At 44.5% G+C, this 22,081-nt stretch overlaps 2 protein-coding genes across 2 annotated transcripts in view; one reads left to right on the forward strand and one right to left on the reverse strand.

Annotated features, from left to right (window-relative positions):
* The first annotated feature begins 608 nt into the window (after positions 1 to 608).
* Positions 609 to 14,475, forward strand: LOC109463802 (chymotrypsin B-like). Its single transcript, XM_019760670.1, has 10 exons — positions 609 to 848; positions 1,540 to 1,658; positions 6,311 to 6,404; positions 9,754 to 9,853; positions 10,175 to 10,260; positions 10,689 to 10,869; positions 11,606 to 11,716; positions 12,527 to 12,681; positions 13,383 to 13,519; positions 14,299 to 14,475. Exons 1-10 carry the CDS (start codon positions 803 to 805, stop codon positions 14,473 to 14,475), a joined length of 1,206 nt encoding a protein of 401 aa, XP_019616229.1. The 5' UTR covers positions 609 to 802.
* Positions 14,476 to 15,176: 701 nt separating this feature from the next.
* The window catches only part of LOC109463699 (deleted in malignant brain tumors 1 protein-like), a 16,880-nt gene continuing 9,975 nt past the window's right edge, over positions 15,177 to 22,081 (reverse strand). The window contains exons 7-16 of the mRNA XM_019760549.1: positions 21,571 to 21,738; positions 20,995 to 21,107; positions 20,781 to 20,849; positions 20,275 to 20,583; positions 19,682 to 19,738; positions 19,383 to 19,561; positions 18,807 to 19,195; positions 18,547 to 18,670; positions 18,269 to 18,422; positions 15,177 to 15,395 (exon numbers count right to left, since the gene is read on the reverse strand). Coding sequence (XP_019616108.1) covers positions 15,202 to 15,395; positions 18,269 to 18,422; positions 18,547 to 18,670; positions 18,807 to 19,195; positions 19,383 to 19,561; positions 19,682 to 19,738; positions 20,275 to 20,583; positions 20,781 to 20,849; positions 20,995 to 21,107; positions 21,571 to 21,738 — 1,756 coding nt within the window. The 3' untranslated portion in view covers positions 15,177 to 15,201. The remainder of the gene's footprint in view (positions 15,396 to 18,268; positions 18,423 to 18,546; positions 18,671 to 18,806; positions 19,196 to 19,382; positions 19,562 to 19,681; positions 19,739 to 20,274; positions 20,584 to 20,780; positions 20,850 to 20,994; positions 21,108 to 21,570; positions 21,739 to 22,081) is intronic.

Below are 22,081 nucleotides of genomic sequence, written 5' to 3' on the forward strand. Positions count from 1 at the left end.
CTTGACGTATCGCCAATTAGTAAACATGTAGATTTTGGGTCCCACGACTCTGTAACATATCTGACTCTTTTTACACACCGCGCTATATTGAGCTGTTCGGTTCTTACGTTGCACGGTTCTAGGGAAAATTAGTGTTGCTGACAAAATAATAAACCAAAATCTCAACATCATAAAGCATTATGTTATAAAGCAATCCTCTTCATGTTTAATATTCGCAAAAGTACTCGTGACACAAGTGCTATATAATTATTATATAGCGTCCACATAAGAGAGGTAGTGCGTATGATTAGCTATTACATCTAATTATAGATATTTATGACCACCCATTGTCCTTGACACAAGTACCTACGTAATAGATTCTAAGTAGGAATTAAGATAAGTGTGATGATAATCAAGATATGTCTGGCAAGACGTCAAATAGCTGAAAGCTCTTACATTTTATTTTATTTCATGCTCTAGATCTATACATTTATCAAATATCATTAACAATGTTTTAATTCATTCTTGAAATAATCATGAAACAAGTTGGGTGTTAAAATTGATATTTCGCAATACTAGTACTTAGTCTACATGAAAGGAAATTACTAGTACTCCGGATCCCCTTGAAAGAAAATTGGGTCCAATTTTATCAATCTTAAGAGCTGTGGGTGCTACGTCATCAGACCACAATAACAACAGACAATATCATTTTATTGTCTTCGTGGTCTCTATATATTGTGGACAGACGTCGCCGTGCCATTTTGGTGAACACGGTGACTACAGACTAGACATCTCTTCAGTGTGACCATCAAAGTTCGAAGCGATGTTGCAGGTTTTGCTGATCATCGCTGGGGCTGCAAGTGCCATAGGTAGGAATTTAGATTTTAATAGTTTTATTGGTACTTTCACGTAAATCTGACCCCTTATGTTATCGTACATGTTTTTTCTTCCTACATAAGTACTTCTACTCGTTTTTTATTTTGCAAAATGTCTCCATTTTCATTTAATAGTGAGTGATCTTGAAGGAAATGTTGGCTTTGCTTTGCCTCAATCCACAGTACAATTGAATTCACTTCAGTTAAAGTTATGGTAATGTTTTATGAACAAATTTCGTACGTCGTAAGTGTACGAAGTGCAAAGCTATCAAACCAGGCGTAATGTCAGTGGGAGGACGACGAGACAACAAACAAAACTTGACCAATTGCAGGCGCGCACTGAATGATACAACAGAAACACACTACCCTACATGTACCTTGTAACAATAGTTTTGACTTGCGTGTTTCGTTTGATTTTTTTATATTCCAACATGTAGTCACAAGACGTGGTGACGGCACACTCAAGTTTTTAAAACTTATATTGATGCCGCCACCAACACAGGGGACAATACAATACTCATTTTGACTTGAGCGAAGTGAGGAAAGTTGTGTAAAGTGTCTTTCCCAAGGGCACAAGATCGGTGGCATGTCAGGACTTGAACCCGGGACCTGTTGGTTCCGAGTCGAGCACTCTGCCACTACGCCACACGGCCCCACATAATTTCGTTTGATTGTTTCTCGACAGCTCAGACATGCGACACAGTGTCCGGGTCCAGCGGGACGATCTCGTCCCCAAACTACCCGCAGAACTACCCCAACGACGCCGAGTGTACTTATGTACTGTCTCCTGGGGCCGGGCAGCAGGTAACATTGTCATCTCTGTATCTGCATCTGCATCATGCACGTAGCCAGGGGGGTTCGGAACCCCACAAGGCTCAAAGGTTCACTATTTATCTAAAGGTCAAAGTTTTTCTTCAAAAGGTGGACTGATTCGTGTCACCAGCGAGGCCGGAATTCTAGAAAAACTGCTCACTGTCATTGAATGAAAAGTTATCCCTGATTTTTCCTTCGAAATCCGCTCAAAAACACAGAAATACCCCCCAAATCAAAGTCCTGGCTACGGGTATGTGCATAGCCGGTAGAACCCCCTTTTAGCGTACCACTCCAAAATATCAGCTTCACAAACGAACAGGGGAAATTCTAACTACTAAACATCAGACAAAATATCTCTGTGTAGATTAAAAGAAATCTCGTTTCCCGTCGGCTGAACAGACAATCACGTGACCCCTACCCTGATACTAATTATTCCGCCCCTTTACCCTCTGACCCTTCATCCCTAACCCTCGTAAGGGTCATTCGTGGCTCAACCTTTCTCTGTACGGTCACATTTGTTTGGCTCCCGATCACATTTGTCCCAAGCGTGTGTAGTTACAATTTCCCCTTTGGCTTCTTCCGCTGGTCACTGGATTACTTCACCCTGTACTTCTGCTCGTGTGGATTCCCGTCTCTCTGACTGTTTCTTTGTATAGACGTTCGCGTTCCACGTAAGTTGAATATTCCGCCATGGATCTTGACCTCTACACCAGAACTACATCCCGTATTTGCGACCAGCGGCTCTACTGATTTCTTCGCGCCCCTCTGCTACAGTTTCGTCCCGTTTCTTCACATCGGTCGTCTGTTCCACGGATTTTGCGCCAACTCCCCATCGCCTCGGCAGACCGGACCACCTCGAGCTCGGATTCCACTGGTTACCCCCGCCCACCTGACGATGGAAGTTCTGTAGCAGGTTTTCCCCACTCCTTTCCATGTTCCCCCCGTCGTTTGTATTTTGTTGTGTTCTCGTTTAAATGTACTACCGTAACCGGTTTTATAATACTCTTTTTTTTACCACAGGAGATTGTTGCATGATGGACGTTCATAGATCTCTTTGCGTGAGGTCCTGTGCACTGCTCTAGTAACGCTTCTAATTTCCTTGCATATATACATTTTCCTACTTTGCGCTATGGCTATTTACACCTTCTTCCTTCAACAGAGACGTTCCCACCACGAGGTGTCACTCGAGGACAGCGCACTTCCTCACCTCCTGCTGCGTTAATGACAGCCAGGCTATACCCTCTTCCTGCCTGTTACAGTTGACCGCCTAGCCTTTTCTCTTCCAGACCACCCACTCGTGGGAACATTGTGATGTTATGAACGTAATAACCCTTCCACCCCTAACCCTCTAGCCTGGAATCCATCCGTGAACGCTGTGTCTCCGCTCCGTCCCTCCGCTCTGCCTTCAGGATTCCAGGCTACATCCTCGTGATTAACCATAAAATCTTCCTGACTTTCTTCCCGTATAGTACCCATCCTTGATCGGTTACAGACCTCCTGACGTACTGTGACACATGGACTATCGATAACCTTTTTAGTTCGGCAATCTACTAGTAGCAACTCGTCCAGTTTACCAACAGACCTTGCTCGTACATTCCAGATGTTTACCTTGGTCCTTCTGGACCGACGGAGTGGAAGTAGCGTTTGTTTTGTTTTTGTTTTGATAGACTGGTTGGCTAGGTCAGTTATTAATGTCCTAACTACCCTACTCCCACGTGATTCACATTTTTCTACACTCACTCTTCCAGCATTTGTTGTCTGATGGGCTGTCCTGACTGTTTGATTGGTTTCTCACTACATGTCTGGTGCGTCCACCTTGTATCTGATCCTTACCTCGGACCCTACCTCTCATGCCCTCACCTCGCCTTGTTTTTCCTTCCCATCCACCCCCGACCGACCCCCGACCCCGTTTCCCCCCTACCCTAGATCTTGACATGTGCACATGACTCACACCCCCCTTCATACGCATATGCTAGTACATGTAGTAGTAGCAAGTCGTTCTTGTGTTTGTACACTCTGCTTTTTTTTCGATTTCGTAGACGCAGTTATGCCGAATTACTTCACGTTTTAATTATGTTTCTCCCTTTTACGACTAGTGTGCTGCACACGGGAGGAACTAAGCTAAGTCTAATTATGCTTCCCCCTTTTGCGAATAGTACATGGTCACGTGATGTCCTTCCGGTCGCCGACAAGACAGTTGTTCGATCATCGATATTGCCGCCTTACCAACAGCTGTTTACACATTACAGCTCTCTCTTATGATCTACCACCACCGGTCTGAAGCTGTTTGACGACCTGATTGCTTCCTTATTCACAGATTCCAGTCTGGCATGGCATGTTCCTGGGAACGTCCTCCTCCTCAGTCCCTACCCCTCCTTGTTCTATCCCCCCACCCCATCCTTCCTCCCCCTTTTTTGCCTTTACCCCCCTACCCCATGTCCTGACAGGTTACTAGTACGTTATGTGCGTGACGTTGAATTGCGATGTGCTCCCGTGTGCCCCGTGTGCCTTTGAGATGTGATCCCCGTGTGCCCCGTGTGCTCCGTGAATGTAGTCCCCCCTGTGGACACATTGTTGATACATGGGAAGTTCCACCCCCCGTGCGGGTGAACGTAAGTCCCATCTAAGTTCAACCCCCCGTGCGGGTGAACGTAAGTCCCATCTAAGTTCAACCCCCCGTGCGGGTGAACTTGAGTTCACTTGAGTCCCGTGAACGTCAGGTTTCTCCGGAAGTCGAACGTGAAGTTCTACCGGTTCCCCCGTGTGGATGAAGGAGCATTCCACCAGTAGTTGCACCCAAGTGTGGGTGAACGTAAGTTCCACCACGAAGTTACTTCCGCCGCGCGGACGAACGTGAAGTTCTATCGGACGTTCCTCGTGTACACGCGTTGACACCTTGTCGAGGTAGGACTATTAAAGGGACCCCAGCGTGGATCACTGCATGCGGGACGCTGGACTTTACCCCGTCGAGTTAATGACGAACCAGCATGACCGGACTGCTTCGTAGTACTGTATGTTTCATCGTGACCTTGATTCAGCGAAGCGTAACCTGCAGTGGCAGCCATGTGTGTGGACCTGGGACTGATGCTGTGCGGTTCATCGCTCCAGTCAGGACTGAATCACATTGTATACTTGAACTTGTGACTAAAGCAGATTGTAGCTCGTCTTGTGCAAGCGCACAGAACGAACATGACCTCTCGAACACTTCGAACTCAGTCGTTACCGCCTAAGTCGTCATCGCCAGGAGACGTTACCACCTGAAGTCGTCATCAGTTGTACTTCCGTGACTCTGAACATGAACTTACAGCTGCGTGTTAATCCTACATGTTGCTTCCTTACACGTATGACTCCCTCGTTGCGAAGAGACTATCTTTTTATATATCGAACCAGTCCCGTTACTCCAGTACCTTACATTTATCATACTTAGATTAGCCCAGCCGGTTCTCCCACCTCATCATCATCCATTCCCTCCCGGTCTGTTGTCTCTCTGTGTACAAGGGTATACACAGAGATGCTATCCTTTTGCATCGTGACGGTGAGCTCACTACCCTAATTGTGTGTGTTTGTCTGTCTGTGAAATAGACGGGAAACATAGTTCTCTTCGGAGCTTGCGAAGAAGAGAAATCTCGTTTCCCGTCGGCTGAACAGACAATCACGTGACCCCTACCCTGATACTAATTATTCCGCCCCTTTACCCTCTGACCCTTCATCCCTAACCCTCGTAAGGGTCATTCGTGGCTCAACCTTTCTCTGTACGGTCACATTCCCGCCCAACCCTCCCATGACTAATCCGAGAACACCTGAATTCTAGGACGTTAGTTATGTTTCTCATCTCATACGACATCGCGCTACCTTAGTTCTTACTTACTGACTTATCTAGACTCGTACATTTCGTCATAGCACTGTACGTTATCCTCAATGGTACCTGCGACATAGCGTACGTAATCAGTTGTTACATAACCTTCATGTTGTCTCTTCTCTGCAAGATACCTGCCTTGCTAGCGTTCACAGTCACATTGTGGCCAATTGCTGTACTCAGTATGTTGTGTAGTTGTAACCTCTGATATACTCCAGAATTGTGTTATTGTCGTAATTTTTGAACCACGTTACTTACGAAGGTCAGTAGTTTTCAGGTGTACCTGTAACGCATTATTTGCTTAGCCTGGATGTTTTCGACCTTGTTCACGCAGATGAGCTTTTGAACTTCGCCGGTTAGAAGTTACTTACAAGTCAGGATGCGTTAAACATCCGCTGGACAGAGCCTTGGTTTAACCGACCAGCCCGACTTTGGCTAAACAATTGGCAACCAGGGTAAAATAGGTCGCCAGCTCGCAGCACATGACTTGTTGTTGTTGTATTAGGCTCCTGTATAAGTATGTACATGCTATGAGAGCTACAATGTGTAGAGAGTAATGGTGTTACTGAGTTGAGGAGCCAATTGCAATAAATGCCCGACCGTACTGAGGTGACGGTGAGCTCACTACCCTAATTGTGTGTGTTTGTCTGTCTGTGAAATAGACGGGAAACATAGTTCTCTTCGGAGCTTGCGAAGAAGAGAAACGGCATGGCATAACGTTTTCTGTTAACTACCAAGTAAAAAATGATCGGCGTTCTAACGATATGTTTTCCGTTTTTTCCTGTAGGTTTCGATCGAGTTCACGTACTTCTCCCTTGAGTCCCACTCCCGGTGCTCCTATGACTCAGTGGAGATCTTCGATGGACCAGGAAATTCTTTGGGTACGTTAAACTGTGATCTAAAATGGAAACATTAGCCCTTTTATTCTCCTAAACGTCTCAATTCTAGTTGGTATATAAAATAACTTTGAAGTAAAAAAATGTTCCGAAATGCATGCTGCATCTAATCGCGGTTTGGAATAGTTTTCTTTTCCACCTAAGGCCACAGCAGGTAATTTTTGGCGACGCCTCAGGGGCGGAGGCATTTTACAGTATATTACGATCAAGCTGAAAGAATTTAGAAAATTTTACGAATGCATTCCCTGGGGAATTGGTTTTGAGGTAGCCTCCGGCCTTATGTCTTCGTACCCGGCAGGAAAGGCCTATGTTACCATGCATGCAAAAAGCACCTTGTCGGGCAAACTGTGGCTTTTTGCACACAGAATATTAATGATTGTCTTTATTGATATTTCAAATATGTTTTCTTCTATTAAGAAAGAACAAATTTTCTTCCTCATAAGAAAGAACAAGGAGCAACATTCAAGCTTATAATGCTTCAAATATGTTTTTAGTTTCAACTATATGATGCTGGTCGTTTTTTTATAACTTACCTGTGTGATACATGTAATAGTGATGTTTTGTGTAAGGAATTTTATTCACTTGTGTGTTTTCTATGTAACACACAATGTATGCATGTTTGTATCAGTCTTGCTTTTTTATTATTTTTTTCTTTGCTTTCACGATGCTGTTGCATTCAGCTTCAGTGCTTGTTTTTCAACTTTCTTGCGTGAAAAACATGAATGCACACCCCAATCCTTCCACGACTGGGTTTCGTGCTAGCCAGTAAATTCCTGCTGTAGTCTGCTTCTCAGGGTGGACATGGCGAATTCTGCCTGTGGTATAAAGAGAGAAAAGAGCATAAATGAATCTATGCCAACTTTGACCAGCTAGGACTAACTTAAATCAACAAGATTTGGGGTCATGCTTTACACATAAATGTAAATATGCAATGTGAGTCGATTAATTAAAAGAATGCAATGAAGCGGACACATAAATACACCCTTTTCTGGCAATGAAATTTGCGACATCATGAAGTATACATGCCGTGTGAGATTTTCTGCTGCCAGGTAATATATATATATAATTTCATAATGACTAGCATATGTGCCAGACCCTAGCACTTAGAACAAGGAGCTTACCTCCTCGCTTAGGAGAAAGACAGTGTTTTTTTTCTGAGTCTCTCGATCGGGCATCTATATCGCCCAACACGCCCCAGTTTCGGAGCTGGCATCCTTCTTCAATTTATCTAGAGTATCTATTCTGGGTTCCGGGCGTGTGGTTTCCCCGACTGAATGGAGTATCGTGTCACAGGGCCTGGCACCCAGGCTACACTGTTTTCCCAGCAATGACATCATAGTAAACATGTTACCGTATTTCAAAAGTCACACAGCTTATTGTGAAAGAAGTACTATATAGAGATGCGAACATTGCTTAACCATCGTGATTATGAACACTATTGCATAAAATAAGGATGGTTAGGCACTCACCTGGTACTTTGTTCCACTTTTTGATTGTATTCTTGAGTAACTGTTGTGTTTGTCGTCATGTAGAGCTGAAAGAAACAATGTAGTACTGGTTAGCGAAGTTTGTTGCATGCTAGGGTCGCGTTATTCAGCATAGTTCTTCAGCGTTCAGCGTGACCACGATGTGAAACTTGGACCTTATTATGTTGGGATGTCAGCAGGTAAACTACACATATGTACAGAATACGCGGAAATAATATCAACTTGCAATTGTGTGAATAGTATTATTGTTAAAACCAAAATGGCGTTGACCTAGAGATGAGTATATGACGTACTGAAACCTTCTCCGTGCACTGAGATGGTCTCCACTGTTCGGAACCCCGAGTCGTTGGCAGGTGCGGGCAGTTTAGCGCGGACAGGGCATAACCTTATATGCCAGCACCGGTGTTCAGTGTAGAACAGTAGGGTATCCCTCGCTGCATGTCTGAGATTTACTGGAAAGACAAGAAAAACAAACGCCCGGGGTTACTGGACAGAAGAGCCTTGACGTAGAGAATTGAGGGTAAGACCGGAAAACCCCGGCGGAACTTGGCGTCAGGTGGCTCAAACTTTACATAAACCAGCAGCTAAAAACGAGCAGCTATTAAAAACAATTCACTAAAACACTGATCGTCGATACCTGATAAAGACAACCAGCTGGATCTGTAATGAAATACTGACCAAATTCTGCAAGCAAAATGGACGGAATAAACCACACAAAGAACAAGATGAGTGAAGTCAGCACTGCCCGCCCGCCCAGGGGTATTTTACCGGGTCAGTTACAGGACGCGTACGACAATGATTAGAAAGGCCAGCTGGAAAGATCTGACATATCAGCAGAGTTTGGCTGGGGCCTGCAAAATATCCCTAAGCCACTCATTTGAACACAAGGGTTTTGTCGGAAAGAGGAGTCCGAGAATATCAAGTAAAGCCGAAAAACTTGATCCCGGTGGAAGTTAACGTCAAGTGGCACACATTTTTAATGCGTAATAAACTTAAATTCCAACTTCTCTCCACTCGTGCGGTAACCAGCCAACAAGCAACTTTAAACTTTCTCTAACTCCGAGTCAGTGATCAACAATGACGTATCGATCAGTCATGATATAACAACACCCAAATTCTGACACCGGAACTTTGAAGACACAACCAAGAACTTAATTTCCAACATCACACAAATAAAACGTTCAAGTCACGCTGACTATGACGCTGACTATGATGGATACTCTGCCCGGCCATCGAATCCGTAAACAATAATTTGTAATTCTTATCGTAAAAGCGAACTCACCAAAATTTCCCAAAACCACTGCGAGTGATACATGTACTAGGGTTAGTAGAACCGTTCCTCCATGGCAGTAATTATAGGACTGAATCTTTGTCGGTGATAAATATTATGAATGACATCGACGCGCGCAGTGATTTTCGCCTGATTTGGGAAAAAACAAGAAGTTTTGTTGCCTTCTGACAGTGGTCAACGTGCCAAAAATGGGCAAAGATGCCTGTTGCCATGCCGGAACGTGAAATAATGGCAGATAACTATAAAGACAGGAGACAAGAAAAAACTCAATGTCTTGTTTTTTTATGTGAGTGATATGTGATACTGGCTGTGTATATGTGATGTTCTCACTGAATCAAAACCATTTGTACAAAATTTGAGAATGTAGGAACCTTGTTTTTTTTGGCCCGCCTTGTTTTTTGTTCGCCCGCTCGCATTAGATTTGGAGTTTGCCGAGGATGTCATCCATAAAATTTACTTGCTGTGGCCTAATCTATTTTTATAACCTAAATTTAGGCTTAAAATTTCTAAGCTTTTAGATCTACATGTGATATATTTTGATGTGAATAACTTCCAGGCATGTTTTGTGGCACCAACATGCCCGGACCCGTCACCAGCAGTAGGGAAATCGTGGTAGTCTTCTCCAGTGACTACAGCGTCACAGCCAGGGGATTCAGGTACTCACCTTAGAGTTCTTTTCAAACAAGGGTGGTGATTATAAAAAAAAACAACTTGGCGACGACTGGCGTTATGTGGAGCTGTCGTATGCAATACATATGATACGTTATAGGACTGTTAGCAAGTTTGAAATTACAGTATATGGAAATTAATTGGTTGTAAAAAGATAAACACACAAGATAGTATGTAATATGTGTTTTGCCAGCCAAATTTGTCGTCAAATTTAGGCAAAGTTTTACGTAGTTTTATCATCACGTGTCTTGCCAATATATATTTTTCTGCTTTTTCGGATTTGAATATTTCTTTATTAAAACCTATAGCTTTGACTACGAGATAACCGGAGGAGAAACGGGCGGTACCACCACCACTGCCGCCACAACAACGACTACCACGTCATCAGGACAAGGTTTGTACCATGTGATATCTGCGTGTAAATTATTCTGAAGACTTTTCTTCGACATTCAAGATTTTTAATATTTTGCAACTTCTTACAGTCAAATATTTTTTTGGTTATGGTGGATAGGGAATGAGGGAAACATGCATCTAGAAGTGAGGTACAAAACTTTGTCTTAAAACTTTTAATGAAGAATTTAGGGCTTCCGGCTTTCTTTGCATTATAACAAACATAGAGTAGGTCTTAAGAGTTGACATCAAAATAATTATTTTGACGAGATATAAATAATGTTTAGAGACTTGAGCAATGTTCATCGTGCGCATTTCATAACACTCTCGAGTAATGGGGAGTTCTTTCTTCTTCTGTGCACTTCTGTTCATTAATGTATGAAGAAAATAAACATTTCAAAACATTTTGATCAAATCTGACTTTTTTCCCAGGTTCCTGTGGCGTACCTGACGTCACCCCCTTCAGCACGACACGCATTGTGGGTGGCGAGACTGCGCGTGCGCACAGCTGGCCATGGCAGATCTCCATGCAGTCTTCAACCGGGTACCACATCTGCGGGGGGTCGCTCATCAACGAGAACTGGGTCCTCACTGCCGCACACTGTAACCCACTGTAAGTTTGGTTTAACTATCACTTGGCGCAAGAAGCTACTTCGGAGGTCGTGGCTAAAGCTAATTTATCTAAATGCATTTAACGCTTTAATGAATATGCCTTACTACTTTTAATTTAACTTATTATCACCTTCGTCAGAAGGCTATAGTATGTGTTTAGGTACACCATACATAGGGGTTGCTGATTTTGTAATCGGTTATAACTTGGGGTGTGGTGCATGTATCTTTATGATATTTGGTAGGTAGGATGAGGTTGGAAAAGGGAAGGTCAAGATTAATTTTGGGTACTCTGGTGGTTTTATAAGGTACTGCAGCGGGGTACATGGTAAGATATCTCGTGCTGTGGTTATGCTATGGTCTTGATCTTTGAGTGGGACATGCATGCTTTGACAGTAAGTATCTGGTGTGGTTTTCAGCGAAATAGCTGTAAGTTTGAAATTTAGCTAGCCGGCCGGGGGGGGGGGGGAGATGTTTATATAGTTATTCTTTCGTACCCACGTGTATGTTTGTATGTCTAGTTATAGACCTTACAAAAGTCGCTGTACTTTTGTTGTGTCAATATTTAAAAGTTCTCATATAAAACATACTGCCATCCAACTGCTTCTCAAGAACGCCGTACTGTTATCTTTGACATTTGTTACTGAAACGCAGTTGATTTGTTATGCCGGCTTTTTAATATCCGTAGTAACAGTTACGTTCAGTTGCCTCACACACAGTACACACTGTCCGTGTTTCAGACCTAACAACCACAAGATCATCCTGGGGGAACACTCCAGGAGCAGCGACTCCGAGGACATTCAGACCCTCGACGTGGAGGCAACGATTTGTCACAGCCAGTACAACGTTGGGTACGAGATTGAGATCAATACAACCTTATTTACCACCACCATTTCATTTCTTTCTGCTTCTGTTTTCAAGGGATTGTTGTCTTATCATCATCTACATGTAGTGTTAGCGTTGGTTTATGAAATTCACTTCACTTTTTGCTGAAATTGTACAGACACAATATGCTTTATTTGTTTGTTTCGCATAACTAGTAAACCGCTTTTATGCGTAATATACAGCAGTTTTGTACAGTGAGACAAGTAGGAAGTATCCCAACTCTTTTGTGTTGATAAATCTGATTTTCGTAGAATTTAACTAAAAATAGCGAGCTTTTTCACCAGTATTTTTTATGTATTAAAAGACATGGTGACGGCACACTCAAATTTTTTCAACTTATTTTCAACGCAGACAAACATGTAAACGGACAACAGACATACTCATTTTTACGTAAGTGAAGTGAGGAAATTCGTGGTTTAAGTGTCTTTCCGGCATAAAATTGCCCGTGGCATGGCAAGATTCGAACCCGGGACCTCATGGTTCCGAGTCGAACGCTCTGTCGTTTAATACACCACACGATCCTAGCCTCCTCCGCAGACGTGTAGGTCGCAGTGTTATTTTTTCGGTGAGAGACGCGAGTTATGCCGCGGAGGGACGATTTTGCCGCCGAGGGAGTTTTGCCGAAACCGTCTATCCCTGGCAAAACTCCCTCCGCGCAAATCGTCCCTCTGCGGCAAAACACCAAAAATAATGCAGTGCCCTACAAGTCTATGCTTACAACATAGACCCTACGACACGATCCATACATATACAGCTTTCCATTATTGTCCTAACAGGGTCCAGTTCGACAACGACATCTGCCTGATAAAGCTGTCCCGTCCCGCCGTGCTGGGTGAACATGTCAAGCCGGTCTGTCTGGCGGAGACTACCGACGAGTACACGTCCTCTATGACCTGCTACACCACGGGGTGGGGCCGTACGGATACCTCTAGTAAGTCAATCATTCATTCTTTACTTTACCCTCAGAAAAGACCTCAAAATGCATAGCCTGGAGTCCAGCCTGTTTTTGGCACTTTCGGGCGTGGTTCCGGCGGGGCCCCGAGAAGAAATTAATTCTGACTTAAATTCTACCCGGGCCCCGCTGACAAAAATATGCCGTGACCTCAGCGTAAGAACACCGACAGGCACCCCTCCGGTTGCCGGCAGTCCACCGGGACACATTTTCTTAGTCACAGACCAGATGCACAGAATAAAGGTGTGTACTTCGTAAACCCGGGTCAAATGTGTGACGTCACAGATCAGGTGATTACAACAAAGGCGTGAACTTTGTATTACAGGGGTCACTACAAGACATCGTCAGAGCATCTGCCGGGTACCTGCCGGGGTCCTACTAATGAGGGTGAAAAAAGTTAAAACAAAATTTCCACTGAATTAAACTTTTAATTGTGACCACGACAGCCAGTGCCCTCCCGACTCCTGAGCCCGACCGGGGCCGGCCGGGGCTACATCCCTGATGGCCACCGGCGCAATCGGGAACGAAGCTTAACCATGCCATGCATTCCGTGCTTTCGATAGAAAGAATATAATTTTTTTGGCCCTTGCTTTGGAACATATTACGGTCGTGAGATTCATAAATGTGTATATCTTGAAGAATAAATACTGATACTAGTATACTCTCCGATCTGTTCCCAGGTTCAGCCTCGGCAGACACCCTTCAGCAGACCCAGCTCCCGGTGATGACCAACGAGGTATGCGCCGGCTACTGGGGCAGTGGCCCGCTGACTGACAGGATGATCTGTGCGGGCGCGGAGGGCTCCGTCTCTTGCCAGGTGAGCCCCACCCATTGTTTTGCGTGGCTGAGCTGTGGGTTTGTGTGTTTCTTTGTTTGGACAGAGTTTAGGTTGACAGCACGTGGGTGGAGGAAGATTGACAGGTAGACTGACAGGAGTTCAAAAGGTTAGACACAGGAAACTGGATGAAATTGAAGATCGCGAAAATCCAAACTACATCCCTGACCACCCACTCAAGCTAAATTAAATGCTAACTTGTATTCGCTGATATCTTCACCTCTAACCAAATCCTAATTTTCGCTTATATTTCATTCTAATAAAATGCCTTGAAGTAAGCACCAGGAGAGTTACAATTGATCTGGATGTAATGTATCAGATGAAACCTTGATATAGCTGTTGTGTGACCATAGCTATCTATACATGCATATGTCTGCATCAATGTTGTCACGGGGTTTGTTCGAATGACATTAACTGTGAAATTATGATAGCCGCTCAAAACTACATCACAGAAACAAAACACTTCTAGTTGTATGTGTCCTGCTATGCTTTCCATCTCTTCTGGGATGGGAGGTTTGACCCATGCTATCCATAGTTTTTCAAATGTCTTGTAAACGCATTTTTTCCATTGTAAAAGTGGCTGCGAGAATATAAGTTGAACCTAACTTGAGCTCGCAGTCACTTAGTCCATGTCCTTTTATTTCTATTCACCTCTGTGCTTCTGAATGAAAAAAAAATGTTGTCACGACGATGAATTGTACAGGTTACAGTATCAATGGTGGTGCAATGATTTAGATCTAATGACCCCCTCCTCCTCACAGGGAGACAGTGGCGGCCCGCTGGTTTGTCAGAAACAGGCGAACGGGCCGTGGAACCTGGTGGGAGTGGTGAGCTGGGGTTCCTCCAGCTGCCTGACTAACTACCCCGCCGTGTACGCCCGCGTCACCGCCCTGCGCACCTGGATAGACGAGTCCATCAGCGGGTACACCGGTCCATAGGCTAGACCGCGCCCCTGTACCGGGCAGTCTCAGCCAGACTCCAAAACAAGCTTACAAATAGTAGAAATCGGCGAAAATAGGGAGTATGATTTGGCAAAGGAGGTAAATGACAAGAGAAAGTTTAAGTGACATTTAGATAACCGAAGGCAACTGGGACGTTCCTAGCTGTGTATATCTCCTCTGCCAAATTACTTACCATATCTAACCGATTTTGTAACGTGCACTTGCTTCCCACAAGAATCTGGTATGTAGACTATGTGCCCGGCACTATTCTCGACTAAAAGTCTAAAGTAAAGACACATGCTTGCACCACGCCAGCAGACACATGTCTGCGATATGCTTGCGAAATAAAATATGCTTTGTGAAGGCATCAAATGTCTATCAGTTTTCCTTCATAGGCAGATTAGATAGTTTTAGCTAGCCAAGGGCCACGACATATAGCATCCAGAGAACAGCCCTGGAGCGCTTTTGTTGCTACCCTACATGCGGCTCTGGCATAAAGGGCAGTCAGTAGTAAGTAAGTAAGTAAGTAAGCGTTGAGACAAAGATTATAGAAATAGAGCCTGGCATGATGGCAACAATTCCCCAATCCCGAAAAAATGACGCATAGCTTGTGATGCTGTGAAGCCAACTCTTTATTTCTCCAACTTATTTCTTTACGACACTGCAATTACTGCTCACTATTTTCCTGTACCATGCTGAAGAGTTTAAACGCTAGTTAGTTAGTTAGTATGTCTCCGCGGTGTCGACAGGCTGGTACCGGAAGGCCATCTTGTCGCGGCGGTGTTTGTAGACGAACGCCATGGCGGCGATGCCGAGAACGACCACGGCCAGACCGGCCACGGCGGCGACGGCGAGGGTCAGGGCCGGGGTCTGCGCAAAGTTGCTGGACGTGGAGGGCTTCTTCTCAGCATAGAAGTCTGTAGGCAAACAAAGCAAATGGTAAAATTATATCTCTTAGGCACACTGACTTAACTCTATGGATGATATCCTCTGAAGACCCCAAAACTAGTGCGCGCGGGCGAATAAAAAAATCCGGCCAAAAATAAAAATACTGCTAAACCACAGGAATACAAAGCTGGTATTGTAAATTTGCGGTAATACACAGCGACTTTTACGACAAGCCGGCACATGATGGCCTCTTGCGGGATTAATGAGTGGGCGCTGTACTGAGTTCTTGAGTTCCGTGGAGTTTCGGCAGCCTGGGTGTCATCGTCGTAGTTACCGCCGGCTTCCTGTTGTCGCTAGTTACCATGCATATGGACCACAGAGGATGGTACCCAGGCAAGAGCCTCGGAGGACGTGATCTTTTTTTAGAACAGGCGAAAACCAATACTGCGCACGCGGATGTCATCCATAAATCAGCGTGGCCTTACAATAGCCAAAAACGTGCCCTAAAAGAAAAAAAATTATAGGGATTCCAGCCATAACGCAACAGGACAAAAATTATCACAAACACACTGTGATAACAAAAGCAAATAATTTGAAGCAGATAGATGTAAAGTTGGGTTTTCATGAAAGTTCATCTGTGTTGGTAGTAATAATAGTAAAACGTTAAACTTTATTTCAACACAGAGTTTACAGAGAGATCAAATTTTCAGCGACCACTGTCGCCTTCATCAGGATAATTAATGACCAATCACTTCGCAACGCGATCTGACGAGAGTTACGGTTTACAAACAAGTGACCTTATTCACACGAGACTTTACTGATACGTGACGTAAGCAATTGATCAAAAGTGTCATGGAGTTTATATCGTCCACCATCTCTATTAAGTGAAGACTGAAGTGCTCTGATATACATGGCCTTCTTAATGCCTCTTAAAAAGTAGTCCTGTTCAGTGTCCAGTATTCTAACTTTGTCCAGAGAGACGGTATGGCCCGGTGATTTGATGTGTTGAAAAACTTCGGATGACAGCGAGCTGGGGCGTTTGTGTTCAAGAAATCTGGTCCTCAGTGAGCGTTCTGTCTCGCCAATGTAGGATTCTTTGCAGGTCCCCTGCCTTGTGATTTCCTGATACGGAATGCGGTACACTACGCCACACTTCTCTTCTTTAGGTGTTGTGTCCTTTGGTGCCATGAGGAGCTGTTTCAGTGTGTTGGCGGGTTTGAAGGAGGTGGAGATGCCGTGTGAAGCGAAGATTCTGCGAAGGGGTTCTGAGACGGTCTTGATGTACGTGAGTGATGAGGCCTTTGTCCTTCTGTTTTGCTCCCAGGTTTCTGTTGTTCTGTTGGGTGGGCTTCGGTGCAGTCGCCTTGTCTATGGCCTATTTAGGGTACCCACAGTCCGTAAGGGCCTGTTGTATGTGTTGTTTTTCTGTATCCCTGTCCTGTGGATCTGTGATGATGGAGTCAGCTCTGTGGAACAATGTCTTAACGACTCCAAGCTTGTGTTCCAGAGGATGGTTGAATATGAAGTTGAGGTACTGGTCTGTGTGTGTAGGTTTCCGGTAGATAGTCAGGCGCAGTGAACCGTTGTCTTGGATCGTGGTGAGAGTGTCGAGGAAGGGGAGGGTTCTGTCTTGTTCTGCTTCCGATGTGAATTTGGTCTGTGAATTCCTGTGCGTGGGCTTTCTCCAGTTTGGTGTGGGTGTCGTCGACGTACCGGAACCACCAGCGGGGCGGGTGTGTAGCTGTAGTTATAGCGTTCTAAGTGTTCCATGTACGAGTTTCATATTATGGGTGACAACGGAGACCCCATCGCTGCCCCGTGTATCTGTTGGTAGAAGATGCCGTAATACAGAAAGTAGGTGCAATGTAAGCAGACTTCCAGTAGTTTGACGCAGGTAACATTGATGGACGCTATGGTAAGGTGGGGTTCTCTTGAAGTCTTCGTAGAATGATGTACAGTGCTTTGTTGACAGGAACAGACGTGAAGAGTGAAACAACGTCAAAAGAGCGGAGTTCCCCTCTGGAACACAAGCTTGGGGTCGTTAAGACTTTGTTCCACAGAGATAGCTCCATCATCACAGATCCACAGGACAGGGATTCAGAAAAACAACACATACAACAGGCTCTCAAGGACTGTGGTTACCCTAAATAGGCCATAGACAAGGCGACTGCACAGAAGCCCACCCAACAGAACAACAGAAACCTGGGAGCAAAACAGAAGGACAAAGGCCTCATCACTCTCCCGTACATCAAGACCGTCTCAGAATCCCTACGTAGAATCTTCGCCTCACACGGCATCTCCACCTCCTTCAAACCCACTAACACACTGAAACAGCTCCTCATGGCACCGAAGGGCAAAACACATAAAGAAGAGACGTTTGGCGTACGCAGTGTACTGCATTCCGTGTCAGGGAACCACAAGGCAGGTGAACTGCAAAGAATCCTACATTGGCGAGACAGAACGCTCACTGAGGACCAGATTTCTTGAACACAAACGCCCCAGCTCGCTGTCATCTGAACATCGAATCACCGGGTCATACTGTCTCTCTGGACAAAGTTAGAATACTGGACACTGAACAGGACTACTTTCTAAGAGGCATTAAGGAGGCCATATATATCAGAGCACTTCAGCATTCACTTAATAGAGATGGTGGACGATATAAACTCCCTGGCACTTTTGATCAATTGCTTACGTCACGTACCAATAAAGTCTCGTGTGAATAAGGTTACGTGTTTGTAAACCGTAACTCTCGCGACATCACGTTGCGAAGTAATTGGTTATTAATTATCCTGATGAAGACGACAGTGGTCGCTGAAAATTTGATCTCTCTGTAAACTGTTTGTTGGAATAAAGTTCAACGTTTTACTACGTAAAGTTAGGTTGTTCGACTAGAAAAACGCACCGACGCCCTCGTCGTCTCCGGGCATGCGCAGGAAGATGGGGCCCGCGGACACTTGACGTAGCTGGTTGCTAGGCGTGGCCTCACGTTTCTCCCGGTCACCACGCCTCATGCATCCCATGGTGCACTGGGAGTTGGGGTCCGACCCGTCACAGACCTGCGAGAGAGATGAGACAGGAAAAAAGACGAGAAAGATTCAATGCGCGATACAAATATACTGTTTGCCGAACTGGGACTGCAACTCGATGTCAATGTAGTACTATCAAGAAAAAAATCCCCACCTGAATTACGCAGTGCAGGTAGACTTGGTTCTGTCCGTTGGCGAACTGGAAAGCGCGAAACCCAAAACGTTCCACCTTCGGGAGGGATGTGTTGTACATCATCACAGTAGGGTCTTCGGGACAGCTGCGACAAAACATGAATGTTATCAACTTATATAACTTATCAATTATTCATTTGAAAATAACGAAATCCTGACAAGAGCTGCTTTTACCTACGGATGCAGTTTTATTCTAAGAATAACATGGGAGTAAAGGCCTACTTGTTTTCGATGACGCTGTAGATGACAGTATCGGTCGGGTTCCGTGAAGGCGTGGCCACGCAGGAGTCCACCCTGATGCGGAGATTGTCGTCAGAGGAGAGCCGCACCTGCGCGTACGCCCTCTCGTTCAGCTGCAGTTCCACCGGCCCCGTGTGCGCGGAGTAGAACGACGAACTGCGGTAAAACTGCAGCGCGATGTCAAACTGCCCCTCCCTCTCAAGGTTGTACCTCACGGCGTTGGAGTCTGCCGTAAACTGGGCGGAAACTACGGACTTGCGCGGTAGCTTGCAGGTAACAGGGACCTCGAGCTGAAGGTCCCGGATGATGACGCTGTGATTGGTCGAGTACATGAGGACCTTGTTGGTGTAGATGACGTGAGCATCTGTTTCCTATTGCGAGGAAAAAACATAATGTGCAGAAATTTTTCAATATCTGAGTTGCTCTCTATGTTCTCTTAAACTTCAAGCTACTGAACAGAAAAAATGGCGTCTAAGTTAGGCTTTTATCATGGTTGACAAAGAAAGGAAACCTAGTAAATGTAATCCGACATCATGTATAAATATAAGTCAAACGTACGTTCCTTTTCGTCCCACAGTCGCTGAGTTTAGTCGCTAAGATGAGGTGAGAACCATTGTTGTAGGCCTTACAGGTGGGGTCGGCGAAGTGCATAAAATTCCCATCAAGCCACGGGGCAACCCACAGGTCAAAGGTCACTGTCATCATGTCGGAGTCGCAGGAACCGCTGATACCTAAATCTGCACAAGGACATGGTATCAACATATGTGGGAGGATGTAGTTGAAGTTAATTTTTTAGATTCTTCTTTGGAATTTCATTCAATATCTAAAATTATTGTCCCAAAAGGAATAACACGTACCAGGTTGAGAAGTTTGCAGTGGTGGGGTGATCGTAGGAAGATCAGTGCCGTTGGCACCTGGAAAGGTTTTGGCAAAACAGATTAATTATCACTCCACTCTCCTGTCCATAATTTCAAGACAAAGCATTTCTGATGTGAAAAATAGATTTTCAATCATATTTAGACTTTTCTAGTACAATGTACTAGAATGCCCCTGTCCAACACATAGCAGAGCTAGAATTATAATATTCAACAGGCTCTGTGGATCCGTGCAATCATGGCCGTCCTAGTGTGTCGACGTCATTTTCTAATTGATAGGGAGCAGCAACTTGCCACAGAACATATAGAATAACATCGCTAACTCATGTTAAACGTACCACATACTGCCACGTAGTCGCGTGATCGCGTGAACAAGAAAAAGAAATGAAGATGCATGCAACCAAAAGACCATATAACGTAGGTTTCCTAATCTTGTCGACCAAATTGCATGATATGGCTCGTAATAGATACTAGTAAGTCTACAATGCATACTTTGTGACATGACAGTTTGATGTGCCATTCTTCAACACCTCTGGGGACGAGAAAGTTTTTAAGCCAATGTTACGAGTACTCACCACAAACCACGCTGACGTCTTCATAGTGGTAGCAATTATGGCTTCCCCAACCGTTATGTGTGCAGTACTGCAGGGAACTCTCGTACCCGTTGCAGTTAAGGTTGTCCATCCAAATGGGTCCGCTGCCCTGGCCGTAGTACGCTCTGTAGTAGTAGGTGGAATAGTCGGAGAATCCTAGTTCACGGCAGATGACTCGGGCTTCTTGCCAACCGAAGCCGTCGTCACAGACAGTCCCCCACTGTCCGTTGTAGTAGACCTCCACTCTGCCGTAGCTGTAGCCGTTTCCACCCCTCAGTCGGATCTGGAAGCCTGTTGGATGTGATAAAGTGTGGCGTTTAGAATTCTTTTATGACACGACAGGTTCAAACGCGATATGTGCCTCCTTTTGACGTCTGTTAACATACGGCCCTACATGGCACAGTCGGCGATTTGACAGGATATTTGTAAGGGACAATGTGAAATTTACCGTAATGTCAAAAGGCATTTCCCTAGATCAAAGTACTTACTGTGATTGTTCCAGGCCGTGGTCCACCAACTGTCAGGAACCGTGGTCGGTTCTTGGGTGCCCCAGTATTCTGTAAAATAGACAGATATTGATTGTAGTTAATCTATTTAAACGTTATTTTAGTTTAATTATTATAAATTAATGTAGTTTAAATTTAGTTAGCAGGAAAGCAGGGCAAATTTTAAGGCCGGTAACTGCTTTGATATGTTACTCGCCTTGATATCGGATTCTGAACCCGTTGTCTACTACACTTCCATCGCTTGTGAAGTGGATCAGAACTTCGTTGGATGAGCTATAGAAGTACCTCCAGGATCCCGTTCCATCAAGACTGCAATTTTATAACGACAGTTCAACACTTCATGTCGAAAACCATTAAACGTCATATAGTGATAAATCTTGTTGTAGAACAGTGCATGCCGGACACAGCTGTTCATTTCCATCATTGCATGTGCTAATATATTAATTATTCCACTCCTATACTGACAGTTTAATGTTAACTGCCCATAATATATGCTTTTCATATAGAGAACTTTATTGACACAACAAAAGTACAGCGACTTTCGTAAGGTCTAAGACATGTAGATATACAGACAAATATACATGGGTACAACGAAATTAACCTACGTACAAAACACTAATGGGTCAACTAATAGTACTTGTTCAAAGGTCTAAACATTCTTTGATATATTTACCTAATTATCTATTTGTACACAGTAAGGGTTATTGCCTTCTAGGATGAAATTAGATTTATCTATAGCATGATGAAATGTAACAAATTCCAAGAGACATACCGGGCAAGTCTGGGAGAACTAGTGGATCGACCGTCGTAGATGTTCAGGTAGTCGTGACCGGATTCCAACTGGAAACGTTCCACCACAACTTCCAGGGTAGATCCAGGTGATCCAGTGATGGTCCATCGGCAGTTGGCGTTGTTGAAGTAGTTGTTTGGGTAGTGTGGACTGTCGATGACACCGGAAGATTGGTAAAAGTATCCGCCACAGGGAACGACGGGGGGTCCTGTCGTGTAGGAATGAAAATCGCTGTGTATGAAACTGTTTGCTCCTGTTTCACTATATTCGGAATTTGTTTTACTAAGCCATACTAATAAAGTATTGTAAGATATCTTGAACTAAACACCTATCTTTTATTGATCATATAAGTATCCTAAGCAATGTTTTTTTATCAGGTGTCCGACAGTTGTTTTCAACATCACACACACACACACACACACACACACACACACACACACACACACACACACACACACACACACACACACACACACACACACATACGACTAAC

Source organism: Branchiostoma belcheri, unplaced genomic scaffold, assembly GCF_001625305.1.
Source record: "Branchiostoma belcheri isolate BF01 breed outbred unplaced genomic scaffold, Haploidv18h27 scaffold13, whole genome shotgun sequence".
In the NCBI taxonomy this organism is placed as follows: domain Eukaryota; kingdom Metazoa; phylum Chordata; class Leptocardii; order Amphioxiformes; family Branchiostomatidae; genus Branchiostoma; species Branchiostoma belcheri.

Excerpts from the sequence above, each read along its gene's own strand:
- LOC109463802 (XM_019760670.1), top strand. The coding sequence starts at position 803 with ATGTTGCAGGTTTTGCTGATCATCGCTGGGGCTGCAAGTGCCATAG. Across the intron at positions 6,405-9,753 it reads TGGACCAGGAAATTCTTTGG|GCATGTTTTGTGGCACCAAC; the intron begins GTACGTTAAACT and ends AATAACTTCCAG. Across the intron at positions 13,520-14,298 it reads AGGGCTCCGTCTCTTGCCAG|GGAGACAGTGGCGGCCCGCT; the intron begins GTGAGCCCCACC and ends TCCTCCTCACAG.